A 21,369-nucleotide genomic window follows, 5' to 3' on the forward strand; every position below is an offset into this window, starting at 1 on the left:
TAGGAACAAAATTACAAAATCTACAGCTTTAACAAATATTTAATTACAACAATGAAAACTACAGTAGTGCTATTTTACATTTAATTGTATACCTCAATACTGTTTGACTGAAGAAAACTATTAAGCACCCTTTAATTTTTTTTGTTCTATTGTATGCATTTACAATAGCAAATTCCATATTATATCCAGATACACTCCCTTATCAAATGTAAAATGATGAATTCCTAAATCAGAGTTATTTCAATCTTGTCAATCACAACAACAACCCCCCCCCCCCCCATGATCATACAGCACTAGACAACACTATATAAATGTAGGACATCTTTTTAAAACAATCCCAAATATCTTAATCTCCTATGACATGATTAACTGTCCTCAGTGCACAAAAAGAGGCCATTCAAACATTTTAAATAGTGAAATACATGTATTTATTCTGTATTTGGATACATTTTTACAATACATGTTCATCTTATCAGCCTTCAACAAAAACTTGGAAAAATGTACAATTTTAGTGACACCGACACAGAACTCTTTTGGTAGCCAGTGTAAAAACGCGTCGTCACAGCTGTGAGAGGAGGTGGACGGAGCAGTGTTTACATGGCAAACAGGATGAGGAAAGCCACCATCAAACAGAAGAGACCCATAGCCTCAGACAGGGCAAATCCCAAGATAGCATATGAGAACAACTGCTGCTTCAGAGATGGGTTCCTGCGGGAGACAGGGAGAGGTCAGGGGTCATTCATTTATGCATTTAATGCCATATCAGAAACTCACAGCTATTTCATGACAAGATCAATGTACATAAAAACATTACATAAGACCAACTTCATATTTTAAGAGATGATACAAACAAATATGTAAATAAAATAAAATTCACAAAAAACGCATATTAAGAGTTAAATATGATTTTTCAATTTAAAATTTGATAACTCAAATCATGACTTAAAATTCTTCCTGGTGATCAGGGGTCACTCATCACCACATCAATGCTTTAGGTCACAGAAAACAGATATCAGCTCTCAATAGTTCAATGCAGGTCCGGATGAGTTTGCTCAAGCTTAAAACCATTTTAAACGATATAATAAATGGATTACTGTGCAATTACTGATTTCTTTATAATAATAATAATAATTATAATAATATTCAATTTCTTTATAAATAAAAAAGTACATTTAGAAGGGCAGCTATAGCTTATGCTGGTTTATCAAATGATAAGGTTGTTAATTCTTAAAAGGGACAGCTTCACCTGTTTTACTAATGTTGAACACAAAAGAAAATATTTTGAAGAAAGCCGAAATCCAGTAGCTATAAACATCCATAGTATATGTTTTTCCCTACTATGGATGTAAATGGTTACCCATTTTCAGCTTTTTTCCCCCACCCAAATTACTTCCTTTGGTGTTCAATGGAATAAAGACACTCAAAGACTTGAGGGCAAGTAAATGTGAGACTATCCATATACAATTACCAGTTGTGCATTTGGGGCTGGGCAATATGCCAAAAATACAATCTCCATAATTATTTTCTATATTGAACGATAAACATTGATACAAGTTCTCAATGCTTCCACTTTTAAAAGAGTATGCCAACCATGACTGAAGGCGGATACTGCTGGCGGGAAGGTGAAACTAGAGTGCTAAACAATACTGGGTGATGTTGCATGATCAACTTTTGGTAGCCAAAAATTCTGTGAATCTCTAATAACACAACTATAGATTCATGTTGTTGCATACTGCTGCTGTGTGATTGGCTCTCGGGATCAAAATAGAGAAAAAATGTCCAGAGCTTATCATCGTTATCGGCCCAGCACTAATTTGTCTATCCAATGCAGGGATCCCTAGAGGGCCGCAGCTTATTTTTATCTTTAACCCTAATTAAACACAACTAATCAAACAGAGTCCTTCAGGCTTGTTTGATGCATACAATTGAAGCTGCGGTCACACTGGGCTTTTCTTCCCATAGACTTCCGATCATCCGCACGTGAATGCGTCAGACCGGAAACGCAAGGTCATGCATCCAGTTTCGCAGGTAGCTGCGGTGCAAAGTTCAAGCTTGGTGAACTCTGACCTGCGAAATCGCAGCACTTGACTGCGTGAGACCAATCGAGGATCAAAACAGGACCTCTCTGGACAGAAATTTAACTAATCATCTTGTTTAATCCCACCCCTTTTCACAGCACGATAGAATTTCGCACACCCAAAGCCCGGTGTGACCGTAGCTTAAGTGTGCTGAAGCAGGGCTTGAACTAAACTCTGCAGAGGTGAGGGTCTCTAGGATCTGAGTTTGACATTCCTGGTGGTGTTTTTGGTTACTGGTTAATTTTTTCTCCTAAAATTCTTTCTTTGAGATCAACAGAACAAACACAAAAGACTTATAACCACTTGAGGACAAGTAAATAGTGAGAATTCTCATTTTTGGGTGAACTATTCCTTTAAAACGACTGATCATCCTTTAAATGGAAAAAATAAATAAATAAATCCCATATCACAAGCATCGTATACTTTTTTTCTTTTTTTTTTAAAATAATTATTTAGGGGTTTTCACCTTTATTATGATATAAGAAAGTGGACATTTCAGACAGTAAAGCATTGGGAGCAGTGAGAGGGGAATGATAGGAAAAGGACCTCGAGCTGGGAATCAAAACTCGGGTCGCTATAAGCACTTATCCTATATGTTGGCGCACAGTACAACTAGGTTATCGGCGTTGACCACAAGCATTCAATATTTTAACAGATAACAGCAGACCGGAAAAAAGTGACTACTCGTGGATCACATCAGGTGTTCACGTTGGTTTAGTGTACCTGGCATATCCGATAATGAGACTGCCGAACACTGTTCCGATTCCAGCTCCTGAACCTGCAACTCCCACAGTGGCAGCTCCAGCACCGATGAACTTGGCAGCTGTGTCGATGTCACGGCTTACGGCGCTTGTCTGAAAGCCCCGCACTGCAACCTGGGAGCCGGCAGTCTGTGGCAGAAAGGCTGGGCTGGCCTTTAGAGAACAAAAAAAAAAAATTAAAATTAATTTACAAAATTAACCAAAGCTCATTCATAAAGTCTTTGCATTGATTTGAACAAGTTTACAAAACGAAGTGTCCATATAAAAAAAAAATATATATATATATATTATTTTAAAAGGATGTTTCGGCAAAAATTTTAATTTACACTATTTGCAGACCTTTAAGTAGTCCCAAACCAGTTTGGGTTTCTTACTAATGAACTCAAAAGATTATATTTTGAAGAAAGCTGGAAACCATAGTAGAAAAATTTCATTTTATTTATTTAATTATTATTTTATTTAGAAGGATATTATTGAAGTCAATGGTTACAGGTTTCCAGCTTTCTTTGTGATATTTTTAATGCTGATCAACAAAAAGTCAAACAGGTCTAAACAAGTGAAAGGTTGAATAAATAACATTTCAGTTTTGTGTGTTCTATCCCTTTAAGACAGGGGTGCCCAAACTCGGTCCTGGAGGGCCAGTGTCCTGCATATTTTAGTTCCAACCCCAATTAAACACACCTGGACCAGCTAATCAAGCTCTTTCTAGGTATACTAGAAACTTCCAAGCAGGTGTGTTGAAGGAAGCTAGAGCTAAACAATGCAGGACCCCGGCCCTCCAGGAGTTTGGACACCCCTGCTTTAAGGTGATCTACAGATCCATCCCTACAGAGATTTCCTGGTTTAAGCTCATTTTAATAGCTAGGCCTGTCTGTAATTAGTATATTGACTTAACGCGTTTCCAGACAGTTGAGAAGAATTAATCCAGTAGGATAAATCCCACAGCTCAGATAATGGAACGAAATAGTACAAGTTCACAGTTAGGGCAACTCACTATAACGCCAATGAACAACATTTAAAGTCTGTATGAACCAAGCAATTAGTGATGCACTTGAAATATTAAATAGAGGTCAGGTTTTATTTCAGTGCTAGCAAACTACAGGTTGAAGAGGAGTGGTTATCGATATCCTGCCCAAGCAGTTAAGCTAATTTGGTTAAAAGATAAGAAACTTCGTGAATTAATTTTGACACCGATTAATTGTTCGCCTGAAAACAGAAATCTGCAGCAGTTGTCAATTTTGATATTAAGAGAGTGAAATTCAATACCTTTTGATTCTTTCCATACATTAAGACCTTATAACGACTTTAGGTTTCCACCGGAAACAGTGGCGAGGTTTTAACTTGCAGTATATTTACTAAATTTATTGAAACTAATCCAAAACATTCATATGCTGAATAAAACTATTAAAATCTAGCGAATTCAGCAGGTTAGCACCTATAGAACAGCAGATATAATGGTGTTCCCTTAGTAACTGCAGTAAACAAAGCAGCAGGATGCCAAATCTAGAAGGATTTTTTTCATAAACTACACAGCATCTTGATATTCAGATTTAAACCGGCAAATTTTAGCACACAACCATAATTAAAGTTATATAAAATGTAATACCTTGCAAAATAGCATTTAAAACTTTTAATACTTAAGGGCCTTAAATTTCTCTACATTGACTTATCAACTTAATATCTTTTAAGACCCCGTAGACACCCTGTATTAACCAGTTAAAACTTATAAAACATGTGCTTTAATATTCTGCATTAATTAGTTTTTTTTATATGCTCTTGCTCTTATTTATTTTTATTCGTTATTTAATTGCTTTTCTCTCCGTCCTCTTTGTTTTACCATTGTCATGCTTCTTTAAAAGTGTCATATTTCTCGTTGCAAAAAAGTTCTATATTGTTTGTAATCTACTTCTGTTGGATTTTTATTGTAAATGCGTTTTATTGCCATTAAAAAAAAAATAATAATAATTTTTCCATTTAGATTTTTTTTTAAAACATGTTGAAAAAGAAATCTTCAATTTTGAATGCGTTACTGTCAAACCCATTTTGTGCATGTTATTTAATTTTTTCAAGGTGTTTGATACTAGTTAATTTGTTGAACCTCGCAAAAAAAAAAAAAAAAAAAAAAAAAAAAGGCTCTTTCAACTCTATACTACCTCTTAATATCCCTAATATAACAATAATTGTTGCAAAAAACCTTTGTGTTTACCTTTTTTTTTCCTTTGGTAAACAATTGGTAAAAGATGCATAAATGCCCATTTATATTGTAATATTAAACCAGAAATATTGAAAAGTATTAAAAGTGTTTCCATCAGTGAGCAAAGCCCAATCATGCAATAAGATCATTTCAAAATTATACAAGGGATTTTGCAAATCTGTATCAGACAATATTAGAGATAATTGGAGAATATCAGACATGTTAGAGATAAATGGAAGAAAATCAGAATCTCAAAAGAATTGGAGGAATATTTGTAAAACTTAAATGGAAATGTGGCAGCTCAGCCATGTGGAGAGAATACTGTTGCAAAATTGTTCTAAGGTTTTTCATCACACCATCACAGAAATACACAGGGGAAAGGGCACTAGCTGCTGGAGAAGGTGTAAGTGAAAAGTAGCTAATCACTATCGTGTTTTTTGGGATTGTCAGAAATTAACCCCATACTGGAAAGAGATTAAACAGTAGAGATTGCTTTCACTTGTGAATCTTTAAATATTTAGCTAATATAAATTTAGATGGATGTATTAATAAAGACATGAAACTAATTTATACTTCTGGCAGCTAGTAAAAATAAATTACAAAAAAAGGCTAAAATTAAAGTCAGTTGTAGAACAGATTGATACAGTGTACACTATATATTTCATGAAAAAATGCTTTATTAAGAACAGACTGAATACTTTTCTAATTTGGAGTAAATGGATTCAGCATATTTCACCAATATGCCTGGATTTTTCCTTGAATTGTAACATTGTGTCTAAATGTACATCTTTCCTCCAAAGAAATCTTTTAAAGGATTTGTAGCTCCTCATGTTTTAATGTTTATAGTTTTTAAAGGGAAGAAAAAAAGCATATGCATCATCTGCAAGTCTCCTTCTGTATGCGAGATTATGCAAGTTATACATGCATTTTCTTTTGGAAACTCAAAAAATAAAAAATAAATTAAAAATACCCAATTTACAACTTGGCATACACATCTAGCACTCACCTCTGCAGAGCTGACATCTGGCCTGGAGAGCACAGACGCAGAGAGTGGTCTGTACAGCGCCCTTGAACCAGAGCGGACCTGAGACACGGATCAAAGTGACATTAACACACAAGACATGCCATTACACTGATTACTGTAGTTAAGACTGACACACTGACAAACTTGCTTCTGCAGTTGAATGAAGAGGCAAGCAGCAGGAAAAAAAACACACATATGGGATTTGCCATAATTAAGAAATTACAATAGATATAAATCAGTCAGTCAATATTAACATCAAATTAGCAACATTACACATCAATAAATAAAAAGGTTTGTGGCTAGTTTAGTGACAGCAGCAACAAATCAGGTTGCAGCTTTAACTAACCAGCAGCAATGGCTAAATCTAAATAAAGCTTAAATAAAACATTTTTCAAAGAGTTCTGCTTTAATTTCACATTTTAGCGGACTATTATCCACAAAGGCTTGCTGTCAGATTACTATAATGACCTTGACTTTGAATAGCCTTTCAGGTGGTAGCATTAGCAACACAGCAGCTAGCCGTTGACATCTTAACCACAATGACATGCAAACAACTGAATCCTGCAGCAGCAGCTTTTGATTTGAACGCCGATGACGGATTTAACACGCACTGCATGGTAAAAAGTCAAGTGCAGAAGGCCTCTTGCATTATAATAAGGAAGCATAATTCGGTGTCCATCTTACGTTTAAATATAACTGCACAACTCATACTCACCAGTGCGGGTGTGGACACGAACTTCGCACAGGCGTACATGATTTTGATTGAGCTCGCTGACTGTTGTGAGGAATAAACCCGCGTCTGTCTCTGTGGGAAAAGCCGACAGTTTAAGGTCAATGCAATATCAGAGCTATCAAAACGCCACTACACAACAAATAGCTGCGTTTACAAGGAGAATACAATCTTTAGTGTATAAAACAGAGTAAATGAGGTGATTAAATGCAGCTAAATCGCAATGATGGAGTAAGATTGTGACAATTTAGCTTCGCCGGTCCCGGTTTAGCTCTCCTTCACTTACCCGGCTGCAGAGGTCGAACCGCTGAGGAGCTACTACGCATGCCCGACCCTCTATTTAATCAGGCACCCGGATGCATGCATGACGCGTTTGAAGGTCATTCAATGGTGCTTTATTTAAAACTGGTTGAAGTGGATAGAGAAAACTCTTGTCAATGTGTATACTCAAGATTATTTTGGATTGATGTTTCTAACTTTATGTCAAGGACATATACAAGGACAAATTGGGTTATATGACGTCATGTTTGCTTTAGTACAACATGGAATTGATTCAAAAAGTACAACTTATCTGATTATACAACTAATAATATTACTTGGAAAATACCACAATCATGTCAAGAAATGGGCCAAAGCTAAGCCAAATTGTGAACAGTTTATAAAGGAGATTAAACAATATGGTACTACACCATAGATATATACATTAGATGTTGCCTACCCTGTTGTAGTCTATTAGAAGGAATGCGTCAATAGAGCCGCCATTTTGGTACAGGGTAGCTTTCCTTTAAAATAAATGCGGTACCAAGCTGCAGTGGAGTACTGTGGAAATCCAGAGCCAGAGTTATACACATATATCTATGATCGGTTTGCTGATTTTATTCAACAAAACTAGCATAAGCCGAGTAGGCTATTAAGTGCGAGTTGGTGCTACTTTGCCTTATGGTGAATGCATTAAGTGACTGTATTGTAATCAATAATGTTACCTGTTTAGCACAAAAGTTCATAACATACAAAAACGTAAACAACAAAATCTTACCTATGAAATGTTCTACCTTACTTTGTTTGCTCGTAACTACACCCGTAGACAGCGCTAAAGTCCAGCATCTTCACATAGTAATACTGTCTTGACTAGTGCGGTTGAATGACATTTGTCTGGGAGCACTGTACAAATGTGGCGGCGCTATTGACGCATGCTCAGGGTCTGTATGCGATATCTAGTGTATATATATGTGGTACTACGCTATGTAACATTAAAAACAGAAAAGCTAAAAAACATATGAAGCATTATGTCAATTTCAATTGATTGAATAATAATATATTATTATTGTTATTATTATTAATTATTATTTTTATCTTACCTATTTATTCTTTTACCCCTGGCATCTGTTTGTACTTTGTATAACTGTGATAATTTCTCTCATTTTACTTTATTTATTTTTGTTTTGTTCATAATTTTTGTGAGATGTACTCTCTTGTACTAAGTTTGTATATATTTACAAATATAACAATAAACAAAAATATACGGTAAACGTCCCCCTCACTTTTAGAGAAAGACCATTTAGAAAAGATGGTGATTAATGAACGTATGATCTCATACAGCCGTCCCCCTCCACTTTTAAAATGTCCACTACGCCCTTGTTCCTTCCTAAAACTGCACATTGTAACATGAAATTAAAAATAAATATTTGAAAGATGGTGAAAAATAATTAAACTGCATTGAGGGGAAGAAAAACACAATAAAACATTTATTTTTTGGTTTAAATTAGTTTATTTATGAGGTCACTCTTTAATCATATCTAACGTTATCTTGACCAGAGTAAAAAAGCATTTTAAAGGGATAGTTCACCAACAAAATCAATTCTGTCATCTTTGAGCTAGTCTATATTCACCCGTCACTTGTCCCTGTTTGAGTTTCTTTAGTTTTCTGTTGAACTTCATTCATTCATTTTCTTTTCCGCTTAGTCCCTTTATTAATCTGGGAATGAACAGCCAACTTATCCAGCATATGTTTTACACAGCGGATGCCCTTCCAGCTGCAACCCATCACTGGGAAACACCCACACACACTCAATCATACACATAAATACACTACGGTCAATTTAGCCCACCCAATTCGCCTATAGCATGCCTTTGGACTTGTGGGGGAAACCGGAGCACTTGAACACAGTGCAAACTCCACACAGAAATGCCAACTGACCCAGCCAAGGCTCAAACCATTGACCTTCTTGCTTTGAGGCGATCATGCTACCCATTGTGCTACTGTGTCACCCTCTGTTCAACACAAAACAATGATATTTTGAAGAACGCTGGAAAACTGTAACCATGTCTTCTGTAGTATTTGTTTGTTCTACTATGGATGTCAGTGGTGACCGGTTTTCAGCTCTCTTCTTTACTGTTATAACATAATAAACAAACTAAAACAGTTTGAAACCATTTGTGGGTGAGTAAATAGTGAGTACATTTTCATTTTGGGTGATTTATCCATTTAATCTGCATTTCATTGGTTACTTTCTGAAGTGAAATAAATGAAACGAGAAGGAGTTTACTTGATTTAAATTATATGTAAATATTTGAATGATTAAATTGTCATTTCAAAGCCATTATAATGTGATTTGACAATTCAAACCTATTTGAATATATAAGATATAAATAATTGTAATTCAGGGGCAACACGGTGGCTCAGTGGTTGGCATTGTCACCTCACATCACGAAGGTTGCTGGTTCGAGTCCCGGCTGGACCAGTTGGCGTTTCTGTTTAGAGTTTGCATGCTCTCCCTGTGGGTTTTCTCCGGGTGCTCCGGTTTTCCCCACAGTCCAAAGACATGCAGTACAGGTGAATTGAATAAACCAAATTGACCGTAGTGTATGTGTGTGCATGTAAGAGTGTCTGCGTGTTTCTCAGTGTTGAGTTGCGAATGAATAATTATAATTCACTCACCTTCGGTTTAGTCCCTGATTTATCAGGGGTCGCCACAGTGGAATGAACCGGCAACTTATCCAGCGTATGTTTTTATACAGCAGATGCCCTTCCAGCCGCAACCCATCACTGGAAAACATCCACACACACTCATACACTACGGTCAATTTTAGCATACCCAATTCACCTATACCACACGTCTTTGGACTTGTGAGGGAAACATGCAAACTCCACACAGAAATGCCAACTTCTTGCTGTGAGGCGAATGTGCTACCTACTGCGCCACCGTAGGTACCCACCGCCAAGTATAATTCATATTAATTAAATTATTATCAACAAATGACAATTTTAACTCAAAAATGCTTTTAGTTTAAAGCTTTAATTTGGAGCCAAAAGGATGTATAGGGACTAAAGTGGCTTTGCTAAATAAGATATGCTTACTCAGAGCTGATTTACTTAGCTGATTTGTCCAGTTTGGGGTTTTTCTCTTAACTCAGAATTAAACCTGCTCTGCCATGTAGTGCAATTTACAAAGCAACAAAACTCAAACCACTTTTTTTTTTGAACCCCAAAACAGAGTTTTCTCAAACTAAACACAAACTTGCCCAAGTAAAAACCCCAATACTGCCTTTGGGCAACAGGCTTTTATTTATTTATTCATTCATTCATTCATTCATTTTCGTTCGGCGTAGTCCCTTTATTCATCAGGGGTCGCCACAGCAGAATGAACCGCCAATTTATCCAGCATATGTTTTACATAGTGGATGCCCTGCCAGCAGCAACACAATACTGGGAAACATCCATACACACTGATTCACACACATACTCTACGGCCAATTTATTCATCCATTCATTTTCTTTTTTGGCTTAGTCCCTTCATTAATCTGGAGTCGCCACAGCAGAATGAACCGCCAACTTATCCAGCAAATGTTTTACGCAGCGGATGCCCTTCCAGCTGCAACCTATCACTGGGAAATAAAGTCAATTTAGTTTATTCAGTTCACCTATACCACGTCTTTGGACTGTGGGGGAAACCGGAGCACCCAGAGCAAACCCACGCCAACACGGGGAGAACATGCAAAACTCCAGAAATCCCAACTGACCCAGGCAGGACTCGAACCAGCGACCTTCTTGCTGTGAGGTGACAGCGCCAACCACTGAGCCACCGTGTCACCCCAGGCCTTTTTTTCTATTTATTTCATTACACCATTTAAAGAATCATGCTTTAGAAAATGAACCTTTATTGGCATCACAGTCTGTAATGCAGCAGACATGTGCACAGCAACTTGCAAGTACTTACAAACAAGAACAACTGAATAATTCTGGCTTTAAAGCACAAACATTTGCCGTTGCTATTCAGACAAAACCAATTCACATGAACATGAAATAACTATGATGCTAAAAAATATGATACTAAGATGTTTTTTTTGTTCATGAACAAATTCCAGGTTGAATCCTGCTGACAAATAAAGCGTAAACGTCAATAAAGAAAACATCTTACGAACAACAACCAGTTATTTTGACAGGTTTTGTAAACTGTGCATTAAGCCCCAGACATATTCCTAACCAGAAAGGCACAAGACAGTTGAATTGTACACAAATAAGCACACTGTAAAAAGCTATTAGTTGAAATTACTTAAAAAGTGAATAAACCCATTGCTTTTAAAGCAGTTAGGTGACTTTACTTTAAAAAAGTGAGTAAATCCATTGCATTAAAGGTATTAAGTAAGCAACCTGTGCATAATTATAAAATTAAGTCAACTTAACATCTACATGTTACAACAGATTTACTTACTTTTTAAGTAAAGTCAACTTGTCTCTTTTAAAGCTAAAGGTTTACTCACTTTAAGTAAGCAATTGCTGTGTAAACTAACTATTGGTCACAAAAATTAACAATCAATTAAACCTAAAATAAATATTTAAGAATCAAAATAGAGCATTTGGCAAAAAAAAAGCATCACTCCTCATATCAGAGCAACAATTCTGGCAACAAAGAGTGTATTTTTGTTCAGCTTGCACTTTCAAATAACCCTGTAAACACAAAGATAGCTAAACTTATCCTGCTACAAGTTTCATCCTTATTCACTATTAAATAATTCCTCTTAACACTGCAAAAAGATACTATAAAAACAGGAGTTTGTTTTGTTATGTCACCTTCATACACAAACCATGCATGGGTACTGTGGTCATCATCAATCACCACACCGTTTCTATTACTGTACTGTGGTATATGACATTTAGCCCATTATGTAAACCTTGTAGTGCGTATATAAATAAATTAGCAGTAAAAACATACTACGGCCTCCAGGATTCGAAAGATGTACTTAAATTAACATGCACTAGAGTGAAGAAGCTCAAACCCCCCCAAACAGCTCCTGTTAACACGGTTTAGTTTGATTCATCCTCTTTCTTTTGTTCCTCTAGAGCCTCAGCCTCTTCATGCGGGACGTCCTGAGGTTGTGACTCTTCAGTTTCTGATTCATGCGGGACAGGAGCCTCTTCAGCTGCAGGGTCCCGAGGGTCAGCTGATGTAGTTCTTTCCATTTCGTCTGATAAAATTAAATGATGAAATACAATTATTTAAATTCACTCCTAAATGTTGTGGCTGTTTGAGAGTGCGTTAGACCTGTTAATGGATAATTTGTGGTGATGTTCATTCAGTATGATAAAGCATGTTTAAAAGGAGCACAACATGCATTATCAAGACTGTAAATAAGACGATTGTTAATTAAAAGCAATAAAATGTAATCAATGAACCATGCATTAACACTTTTTAAAATATTATCAGATCATTTCAGCATTTTAGACATTCGGTAGTCAAGAATCTGACCATTTTGTTGGAATCAATAATTAATTTTGCATATATAATAGGGCTGCACGATATTGGAAAAGTCTAATATTGTGATATTTTGTTTTTATGTGAGATCTATCTGTCTATCTGTCTATCTGTCTATCTATCTATCTATCTATCTATCTATCTATCTATCTATCTATCTATCTATCTATCTATCTATCTATCTGTCTGTCTGTCTGTCTGTCTGTCAATCAATCAATCAATCAACCAACCAACCAACCAATCAGTCTGTCTGTCTGTCTGTCTGTCGTCTGTCTATCTATCAATCTATCTATATGTCTATCTATCTATCTATCTATCTATCTATCTATCTATCTATCTATCTATCTATCTGTCTGTCTGTCTGTCTGTCTGTCAATCAATCAATCAATCAACCAACCAACCAACCAATCAGTCTGTCTGTCTGTCTGTCGTCTGTCTATCTATCAATCTATCTATATGTCTCTCTATCTATCTATCTATCTATCTATCTATCTATCTATCTATCTATCTATCTATCTATCTATCTATCTATCTATCTATCTATCTATCTATCTATCTATCTATCTATCTATCTATCTATCTATCTATCTATCTATCTGTCTGTCTGTCTGTCTGTCTGTCTGTCTAACTATCAATCTGTCTGTCTGTCTATCTATCTATCTATCTATCTATCTATCTATCTATCTATCTATCTATCTATCTATCTATCTATCTATCTATCTATCTATCTATCTATCTATCTATCTATCTATCTATCTGTCTGTCTGTCTGTCTGTCTGTCTGTCTGTCTGTCTGTCTAACTATCAATCTGTCTGTCTGTCTAACTATCAGTCTGTCTATCTATCTATCTATCTATCTATCTATCTATCTATCTATCTATCTATCTATCTATCTATCTATCTATCTATCTATCTATCTATCTATCTATCTATCTATCTGTCTATCTGTCTGTCTGTCTGTCTGTCTGTCTGTCTGTCTGTCTGTCTGTCTATCAATCTGTCTGTCTATCTATCTATCTATCTATCTATCTATCTATCTATCTATCTATCTATCTATCTATCTATCTATCTATCTATCTATCTATCTATCTATCTATCTATCTATCTGTCTGTCTGTCTGTCTGTCTGTCTGTCTGTCTGTCTGTCTGTCTGTCTGTCTGTCTAACTATCAGTCTGTCTGTCTGTCTGTCTAACTATCAATCTGTCTGTCTGTCTATCTATCTATCTATCTATCTATCTATCTATCTATCTATCTATCTATCTATCTATCTATCTATCTATCTATCTATCTATCTGTCTGTCTGTCTGTCTGTCTGTCTGTCTGTCTGTCTGTCTGTCTGTCTGTCTGTCTGTCTGTCTGTCTGTCTGTCTGTCTGTCTGTCTGTCTGTCTAACTATCAATCTGTCTGTCTGTCTGTCTGTCTGTCTAACTATCAGTCTGTCTATCTATCTATCTATCTATCTATCTATCTATCTATCTATCTATCTATCTATCTATCTATCTATCTATCTATCTATCTATCTATCTATCTGTCTATCTGTCTATCTGTCTGTCTGTCTGTCTGTCTAACTATCAATCTGTCTGTCTATCTATCTATCTATCTATCTATCTATCTATCTATCTATCTATCTATCTATCTATCTATCTATCTATCTATCTATCTATCTATCTATCTATCTATCTATCTATCTATCTGTCTGTCTGTCTGTCTGTCTGTCTGTCTGTCTGTCTGTCTGTCTGTCTAACTATCAGTCTGTCTGTCTGTCTGTCTAACTATCAGTCTGTCTATCTATCTATCTATCTATCTATCTATCTATCTATCTATCTATCTATCTGTCTGTCTGTCTGTCTGTCTGTCTGTCTGTCTGTCTGTCTGTCTAACTATCAGTCTGTCTGTCTGTCTGTCTGTCTGTCTCTCTGTCTGTCTGTCTACTTATCTGTCTGTCTGTCTGTTTGTCTGTCTATCTATCAGTCTGTCTGTCTGTCTATCTGTCCGTTAAAAAAAAAAGTTGATTCAACTCAAAATTGTAAGGCAACTTGCTGTAGAGGTTTTTTTGAGTTGATTCAACTTTCAACCCAAGTACTGCACTTGACTCGATTTTCCTGCAGCTGGTTGCCTTAAAGAGCCCTTATTACGGGATTTTGAGAATTACCTTCCATGCATTGTGTAACACAGCACTAAGTTAACGAAAACATCTAGCTGAGGTTTAAATCTGAAAGTGCACCGTGTTCAAAACTACTGATTTTTTACAGTTTTTCTCAGTGGCTTTGGTGCATTTTTACGAATCATATGGAAGTCGCTGGGATAATTAGGTAAAAATCAATGCATATTATAAGTCAATGAAAGTGTTTTTGACCTTCCATGCATATTAGCCTATTGTTGAAGACCAAAATATGACCTTTTATAATGCAAAATAGGGGCTCTTTTAAATGTTAAGTTGAATACAGTTTCACCAGATGGCTTGAAAAGCTCTGTTTGGAAAGATTTCATTAATTTAGATTGACTGGGGTGATTTGTAAGGGTGTGAATAATGTAGAAAAATAATAATAGACTAATAGTAAGCAAAAATAATTACAATAGAAAAAAGTACAATAAATAATAATAAACAGTTAATGTAATGTGATGTAATGTGTATATTTATATAGCGCATTTATTATGTATGGCCATACACCCAAAGCGCTTCACATTCATGAGAGGGGGTCTCTCCACACCACCACCAGTGTGCAGCATCCATTTGGATGATGCGACGGCAGCCACAGGACAACGGCACCAGTGTGCTCACCACACACCAGCTATAGGGGGAGTGGAAAGACAGTGATAGAGTCAATTTGGTGGATGGGTATGATTGGGAGGCCATGATGAGTAAGGGCCGATGGAGGAAATTTGGCCACCGGGATTACACCCCTACTCTTTACGAGAACTGCCATGGGATTTTTAATGACCACAGAGAGTTAGGACCTCGGTTTAACATTTCATCTGAAAGTCACTGACAGTATAGTGTTCTCTTCTCTATACTGGGGCATTAGGACTGGGGCATTAGACACACCTTAGGTTGAGTGCCCCCCTGCTGGACTCTCTACACCACTTCCAACAGCAACCAAGTTTTCCCATGTGGTACTGACCAGGCTCAGCCCTGCTTAGCTTCAGTTAAAATAAGTATTCAGGTACAGACATGGAATAATTAAATATCAAATATAAAACAACACTGTGTAGTCATCCTTGTATTAATATTTAATAAGTTACTAATGTAGTTTTTGTGACCGGATGCTCTTGAAATGCCTTTAAAACACATGCAATCGATGCATTTCACTCTGTTAAGTTTATAATTTGGTGGTGCTGATCAATAATAATTCCAACTCAACATTTCATATCCTCTAATGTAACTACTGTGGACACACACATTGAAATATCAATGCTAAAACAATATATGGTGCAGCCCTAATATATAATTGCAGCACGAACTATGTCCATAAAAGTGGAATGTCAAAATGCAGGATATTTCACTAAAGGCAAATACAAGATCAGATATAACAGATTGAATATATTAGAAGATATTTTGAATATACTGTAGACAAACACACACACAAACGCACATGTTCCCGTCTTGTAATGGTGATTACTGTGTTGCATGATTTTGTGTATGAGACTTGAGACTATGAGTCTGAGAATAGGAAAGGACTGTGGCCATGATTTTTTTTACCCATAGTACCCAAAGAGTCAAGAATTTCAGCATCATGCAGTGTGAGCACTACAGTTCAAACGTTTGGGGTCAATACATCTAAAGGAGAACCAAATTATGGTTCTATTAAGAAAAAAATGGTGTTGAGAAGATATGTTGGCTGCTTGATGATGTAAATCTTCCATTCTACCATATCCTATATGTTCGAGAATTCAGATTGAGATGATTTGAGTTTTATGATGTGGTACATGTATGTTATCCTTCTGGAAGTACAGTAGTCTTCACACTGTGGTCATAAAAGGATGGATGCGGTCTGCAACGATACTCCAGTGTTTCCCAACCCTGTTCCTGGAGGCACACCAACAGTACATGTTTTGGATGTCTCCCTTATCTGACCCATTAACTTCAGGTTTTGGAGTCTCTTCTAATGTTTTGATGAGTTGATTCAGGTGTGTTTGATTAGGAAGAGGTTGAAAATGTGTACTGTTGGTGTGCCTTCAGGAACAGGGGGAACACTGCTCTTGTAGACTAGGATGGTTCAATGATCCTCGGATTTTACTAAGAGGACAAAAAATATACACTACAATTTATAATATTCGCAATAATAGTATATGCGCATTAATTATTAGAGATGCAATAAATTACATTTATTTTATGTGACAAGCATTTGAGTTGCACGCAAAGGTTACTTATCCTCCTAGGGCTTGAGTGTCCACATATGTGGACAGCACATTTTAGCTCTTAAGTGGCTATTTAAAATACTTTGAATGTTTTATATTTTGTTACAGACATCCAGTGTCATCCTGCAATTGTTTTGCAGCATATGAAATTTCCCAAACACTATTTTTATCTGTCCAAAATGGGGGGGGAATTAGTTTTTACTCTCTGATGGTCAAAGCAAGTTTAAAAAAAACATTTCTGTTAAATATGCATTAAAAAAAATTGCAGGAAAAAGTGTTTTATGTAAATTCGGACCACGAGCCCACATATATGGACATCATTTTTCTTCAAAAGTACATTGTATCAAAAGATGATACTTAGGTTTTTATTCTAATTAGGTTCTAATAAGCCCAAATAGCAAAGAGGAAAAAAAATGCATTTAAAAAAACACCTTGGGCCTTAAGACAAATCTGACCAATCAGATAGGGCCTTACTTTTTACTTTAAACCTGCTTCCGAAGTAAGTGAGATTATGCTATTACTAAATAGTTACGGTGGGAGTAGAGACGAATGAGGAAAATGACAACAAATAAAAATATCAGCAGAGTTTGTTTTTTTTAGCCTCAATTAGTTTTAGAAAAATATCCACTAACTTTTTACTTTAGTGTGATCGTTATATAAATAAAATATATTTAAAAAAATTGTTTATGAAAGTAGAAACAACACATAACAACAATATTGCATATTTTCCCATATTTTTATAGAGCCCTAATTCACACTATTACACTATACAGTGCAGGATGCATCCACACTTTTATATTGTTTTAGCCAAATTCTAACCCAACCATCTAATTGCGCAGCAGAAATTAAAACACATGAGACCAGGCAACATTTAGATACTTTTGTTTAGCGTCTGCAAATTTTAGCCTTTGTTCTTTTCTTATCTGACAGGAGTGGCTTATCTTACTGGTGCTCTTCTTCTGCTGCTGTAGCTCATCTGCTTCAAGGTTTAAAGTGTTGCGTGCTCATTCTGCAGCCCTGCAGTGTACCAAGTGGTATTTTTGAACCAGTCTGGTCATTCTCCTCTGACCTTTGGCATTAACAGGGCATTTTTTGCCACACAGAACTACTGCTCGCTGGATATTTGCTATAATATTGCGCCAATCTCTGTAAAACTTCATGAGATGGCTGTGCATTAAAATCCCAGTAGATCAGCAGTTTCTGAACTAATCAAACCGGTTTGTCTGGTACCAATATCCACACCATGTTAAAAGTAGCTCAAATCACTTTTTCTTTTTGTTCTCTTGTTGAATTTCAGATCATCTTGACTATGTCTATATGATTAAATTTGTTTGACTATTTTTATTTTTGTTTGTTATTATATAGATATATAACTAACTTGCAAAATGCTATTTTATCAGCAATTAAAAAATATGCTTCTATATTTATGTTATGATCATACTTAAAACAGGTAATAATTTTTTTTTATTAAATTTAAAAAATATATATGTCAAGTTGTGAACATTTAGACTTCAAAACACCACAAATGTCTGAAAACCTCTGTGGAAATTCTGACTCTTATTGGCTGTTGTTATTTTCCTCTCTTGTCTCCCAGCATTAGTATTTATTTTCAGCTCTATGTTTCCTTAACAGTACCTACTAGAGAGGCAGGGTTAAAGATAGTAAAGTCCTATATGATTGGTCAGATTTGGATAAACAACCAATGTATGTATCAAACAAATCCTTGGTTATTAAAATTAATTTATTGCACTTTCCTGCCATATGAATATTGCATATACTATTATTATATATATATATATATATATATATATATATATATATATATATATATATATATATATATATATATATATATATATATATATATATAGACACACTGTACCTGACAAAAGTCTTGTCGCCTATCCAAGTTTTAGGAACAACAAATAATAATTTGACTTCTAGTTGGTCATTTGGTATCAGAAGTGGCTTATATGAGAGGCAAAGGCCTCTAGATTATGCTTATTTTACCAAAATAAAATATGATCATGCCTTGATTTTTAATTAGGACAGTAAGGACTGACTTTGCTCAGACAAAAGTCTTGTCAGTTATCAAAAATAATGTACAGTATAGAATATAAAGTCATGGTGCAGTGGAAAAAGAATGAATATTGTATATGACTCCCATGAGCTTGGAGGACTGCATCCATACATCTCTGCAATGACTCAATTAACTTAATGATAAAGTCATCTAGAATGGCAAAGAAAACTTTCTTGCAGGACTCCCAGAGTTCATCAAGATTCTTTGGATTCATCTTCAATGCCTCCTTCTTCATCTTACCTCAGACATGCTCAATAATGTTCATGTCTGGTGACTGGGCTGGCCAATCCTGAAGCACCTTGACCTTCTTGGCCTTTAGGAACTTTAATGTGGAAGCTGAAGTATGAGGAGCACTAACCTGCTAAAGAATCTGCCCTCTCCTGTAGTTTGTAATGTAATGGGCAGCACAAATGTCTTAATACCTCAGGCTGTTGATGTTGCCATCCCCTAGGCAGATATCTCGCACGCCCCCATACTGAATGTAACCCCAAACCATGATTTTTCCTTCACCAAACTGATTTCTGTGAGAATCTTGGGTAGGCATGGGCCGGTATAAGATTCTGACGGTATAATAACCTTGGATAAAAATATCACAGTTGCACGATATTGTGATTACTGCTCTAAAATATATAGATTTTAAATGTCTGGGTAAAAAACTGAAACTTTTTTCTCTTATATTTATTATATATAAGATTTATAACATTTTGGAGCAGTAAACATGTCAGGCTACATAATTCAAATGAATCATAGACTTCTGTTGTCTTCAATTGTTTCAAAAACACAGATTTCTTTACAATTGAAAATGGCATCTTTGGATATTTTTTTCTGCTGGAGATACTGTTGTTCTAAAAACAAAATAAAAGTAAAAAAAAAAAATCTTACACACACTTTAGAAACGGTATTACAGAAAATTTTGGCAGTTTTATAACCTTGACTTTTCCAAACCGCGGTATACCTTGAAAACGGTTATCATCCCATGCCTAATCTTGGCTCCATGCAGGTTCCAAAAGGTCTTCTGCAGTATTTTTGAAGATTGATATGCAGTTCAACAGATGATTCATCTGAAAAATCTACCTTCAGCCACTTTTCCAAATGATCAACTGGAAGTCAAGTTACTATTTGTTGTTCCTACAACTGGGATCGACAAAAAGACATTTGTCAGGTAATGTCTATATATAAACTGTTAAAATTGTAATCACCCTTCGTTACATTACATTTTTTTTGTATTTTAATCAAACAAATGCAGCCTTTTGTGAGTATAAAACACATTTAAATATAGTTTTTTAAATCCTGATGACCCCAAACCTTTGAATGGTAGTGTAAGTGTAAGTAGTGTGTGTCTGTGAGTCGGATTTGGGACCTGTGTGAATTCTCTCGAAACTATGAACTTTACTCCAGGGGGTGCCAGAGTGAGAAACACAAGTGGAGCGAGCCGAGACAATACGGTCTAAAAAAAAACACATTGATAAAAACAGAAAAATAACATCCACACTTAACACTAGCATACGAATGATGAATGTAAATGACTTCTTTAAAACTGCAACATTGTTTTGCGCTCCTCGTTTCCTCTGGGAGGCTTTACTCTGTGCAGTTTTGGACAGATGGCGTGATGACTTTGTTTTTAGATGATTTTGATTATGATGTCACTGACTGTCAGATGTATGAAATACCTTCAGGGGCGTCGCTGTCCTCCGGTGTCTCTGTGGCAGCAGATGATTGTGTTTCAGGAGATTCAGAGCGAAGCCTGCGCTCAAAACTGAATTCTGGGAGTCTGGGGGCCTGGGGGCGTGTTTTTCTCGCAGGGTTCATGAAGTAGCAATAAGCACAACGGAAAGCTGTAACATAAAACATTGCGTCAATATGCAGTCATGTGATAAGTTCAGAGATCAGATGACTGATTCAGCTGGTGCAGCATCTGAAGAGTGACAGCAGGACCTGCGATGACGACACAGACATTACACGATTTGCAAAGTTCACCACATAACAACAACCACGTGTGTTTCGGGTTTATAATTAGACTAATTCCATCTCACAAACTTCTAAACCAAACAATTAACTTTTTATGCCATCTCTATCTTGTACACATCATGCTTATTAAAAGACTACATTTTACTGCAGTAATAATCTTTTGTTAAATAATTTGTTCATAATGGCTAGATTGTTTGCAAAGGTTTATTCTGCCTTTTTATACAGACTGCATTCAACTCCATGAATGATTTAAATGATATATTTTAGTGAATAACCTAAATATTAACTCAAATAAGTCTTACAGACGGCTACGCAGTGGCGTAGTAGGTAGTGCTGTTGACTCACAGCAAGAAGGTCGCTGGTTCGAGCCTCGGCTAGGTGAGTTGGTGTTTCTAGGTGGAGTTTGCATGTTCTCCCTGCGT

General features: G+C 36.0%; 2 protein-coding genes across 4 annotated transcripts in view; both read right to left on the minus strand.

Annotated features, from left to right (window-relative positions):
* Window positions 1-404: 404 nt before the first annotated feature.
* Window positions 405-7,179, minus strand: atp5mc3b (ATP synthase membrane subunit c locus 3b). The gene is made up of 5 exons (XM_056459593.1): window positions 7,074-7,179; window positions 6,773-6,862; window positions 6,040-6,117; window positions 2,802-2,992; window positions 405-708 (listed from the first exon to the last, which is right to left on the minus strand). Exons 2-5 carry the CDS (start codon window positions 6,809-6,811, stop codon window positions 594-596), a joined length of 423 nt encoding a protein of 140 aa, XP_056315568.1. The 5' UTR covers window positions 6,812-6,862; window positions 7,074-7,179; the 3' UTR covers window positions 405-593.
* A 3,749-nt stretch (window positions 7,180-10,928) lies between these two features.
* The window catches only part of lnpk (lunapark, ER junction formation factor), a 36,189-nt gene continuing 25,748 nt past the window's right edge, over window positions 10,929-21,369 (minus strand). For 2 of the 3 annotated variants that reach the window (XM_056459585.1, XM_056459586.1), the window contains exons 12-14: window positions 20,650-20,814; window positions 20,340-20,426; window positions 10,929-12,253 (exon numbers count right to left, since the gene is read on the minus strand). In XM_056459585.1, coding sequence (XP_056315560.1) covers window positions 12,093-12,253; window positions 20,340-20,426; window positions 20,650-20,814 — 413 coding nt within the window. In that variant the 3' untranslated portion in view covers window positions 10,929-12,092. The remainder of the gene's footprint in view (window positions 12,254-20,339; window positions 20,427-20,649; window positions 20,815-21,369) is intronic. The other variant, XM_056459587.1, reaches the window with a different exon arrangement.

The sequence above is a fragment of the Danio aesculapii genome, chromosome 6, assembly GCF_903798145.1.
Source record: "Danio aesculapii chromosome 6, fDanAes4.1, whole genome shotgun sequence".
Taxonomy (NCBI): Eukaryota; Metazoa; Chordata; class Actinopteri; order Cypriniformes; family Danionidae; genus Danio; species Danio aesculapii.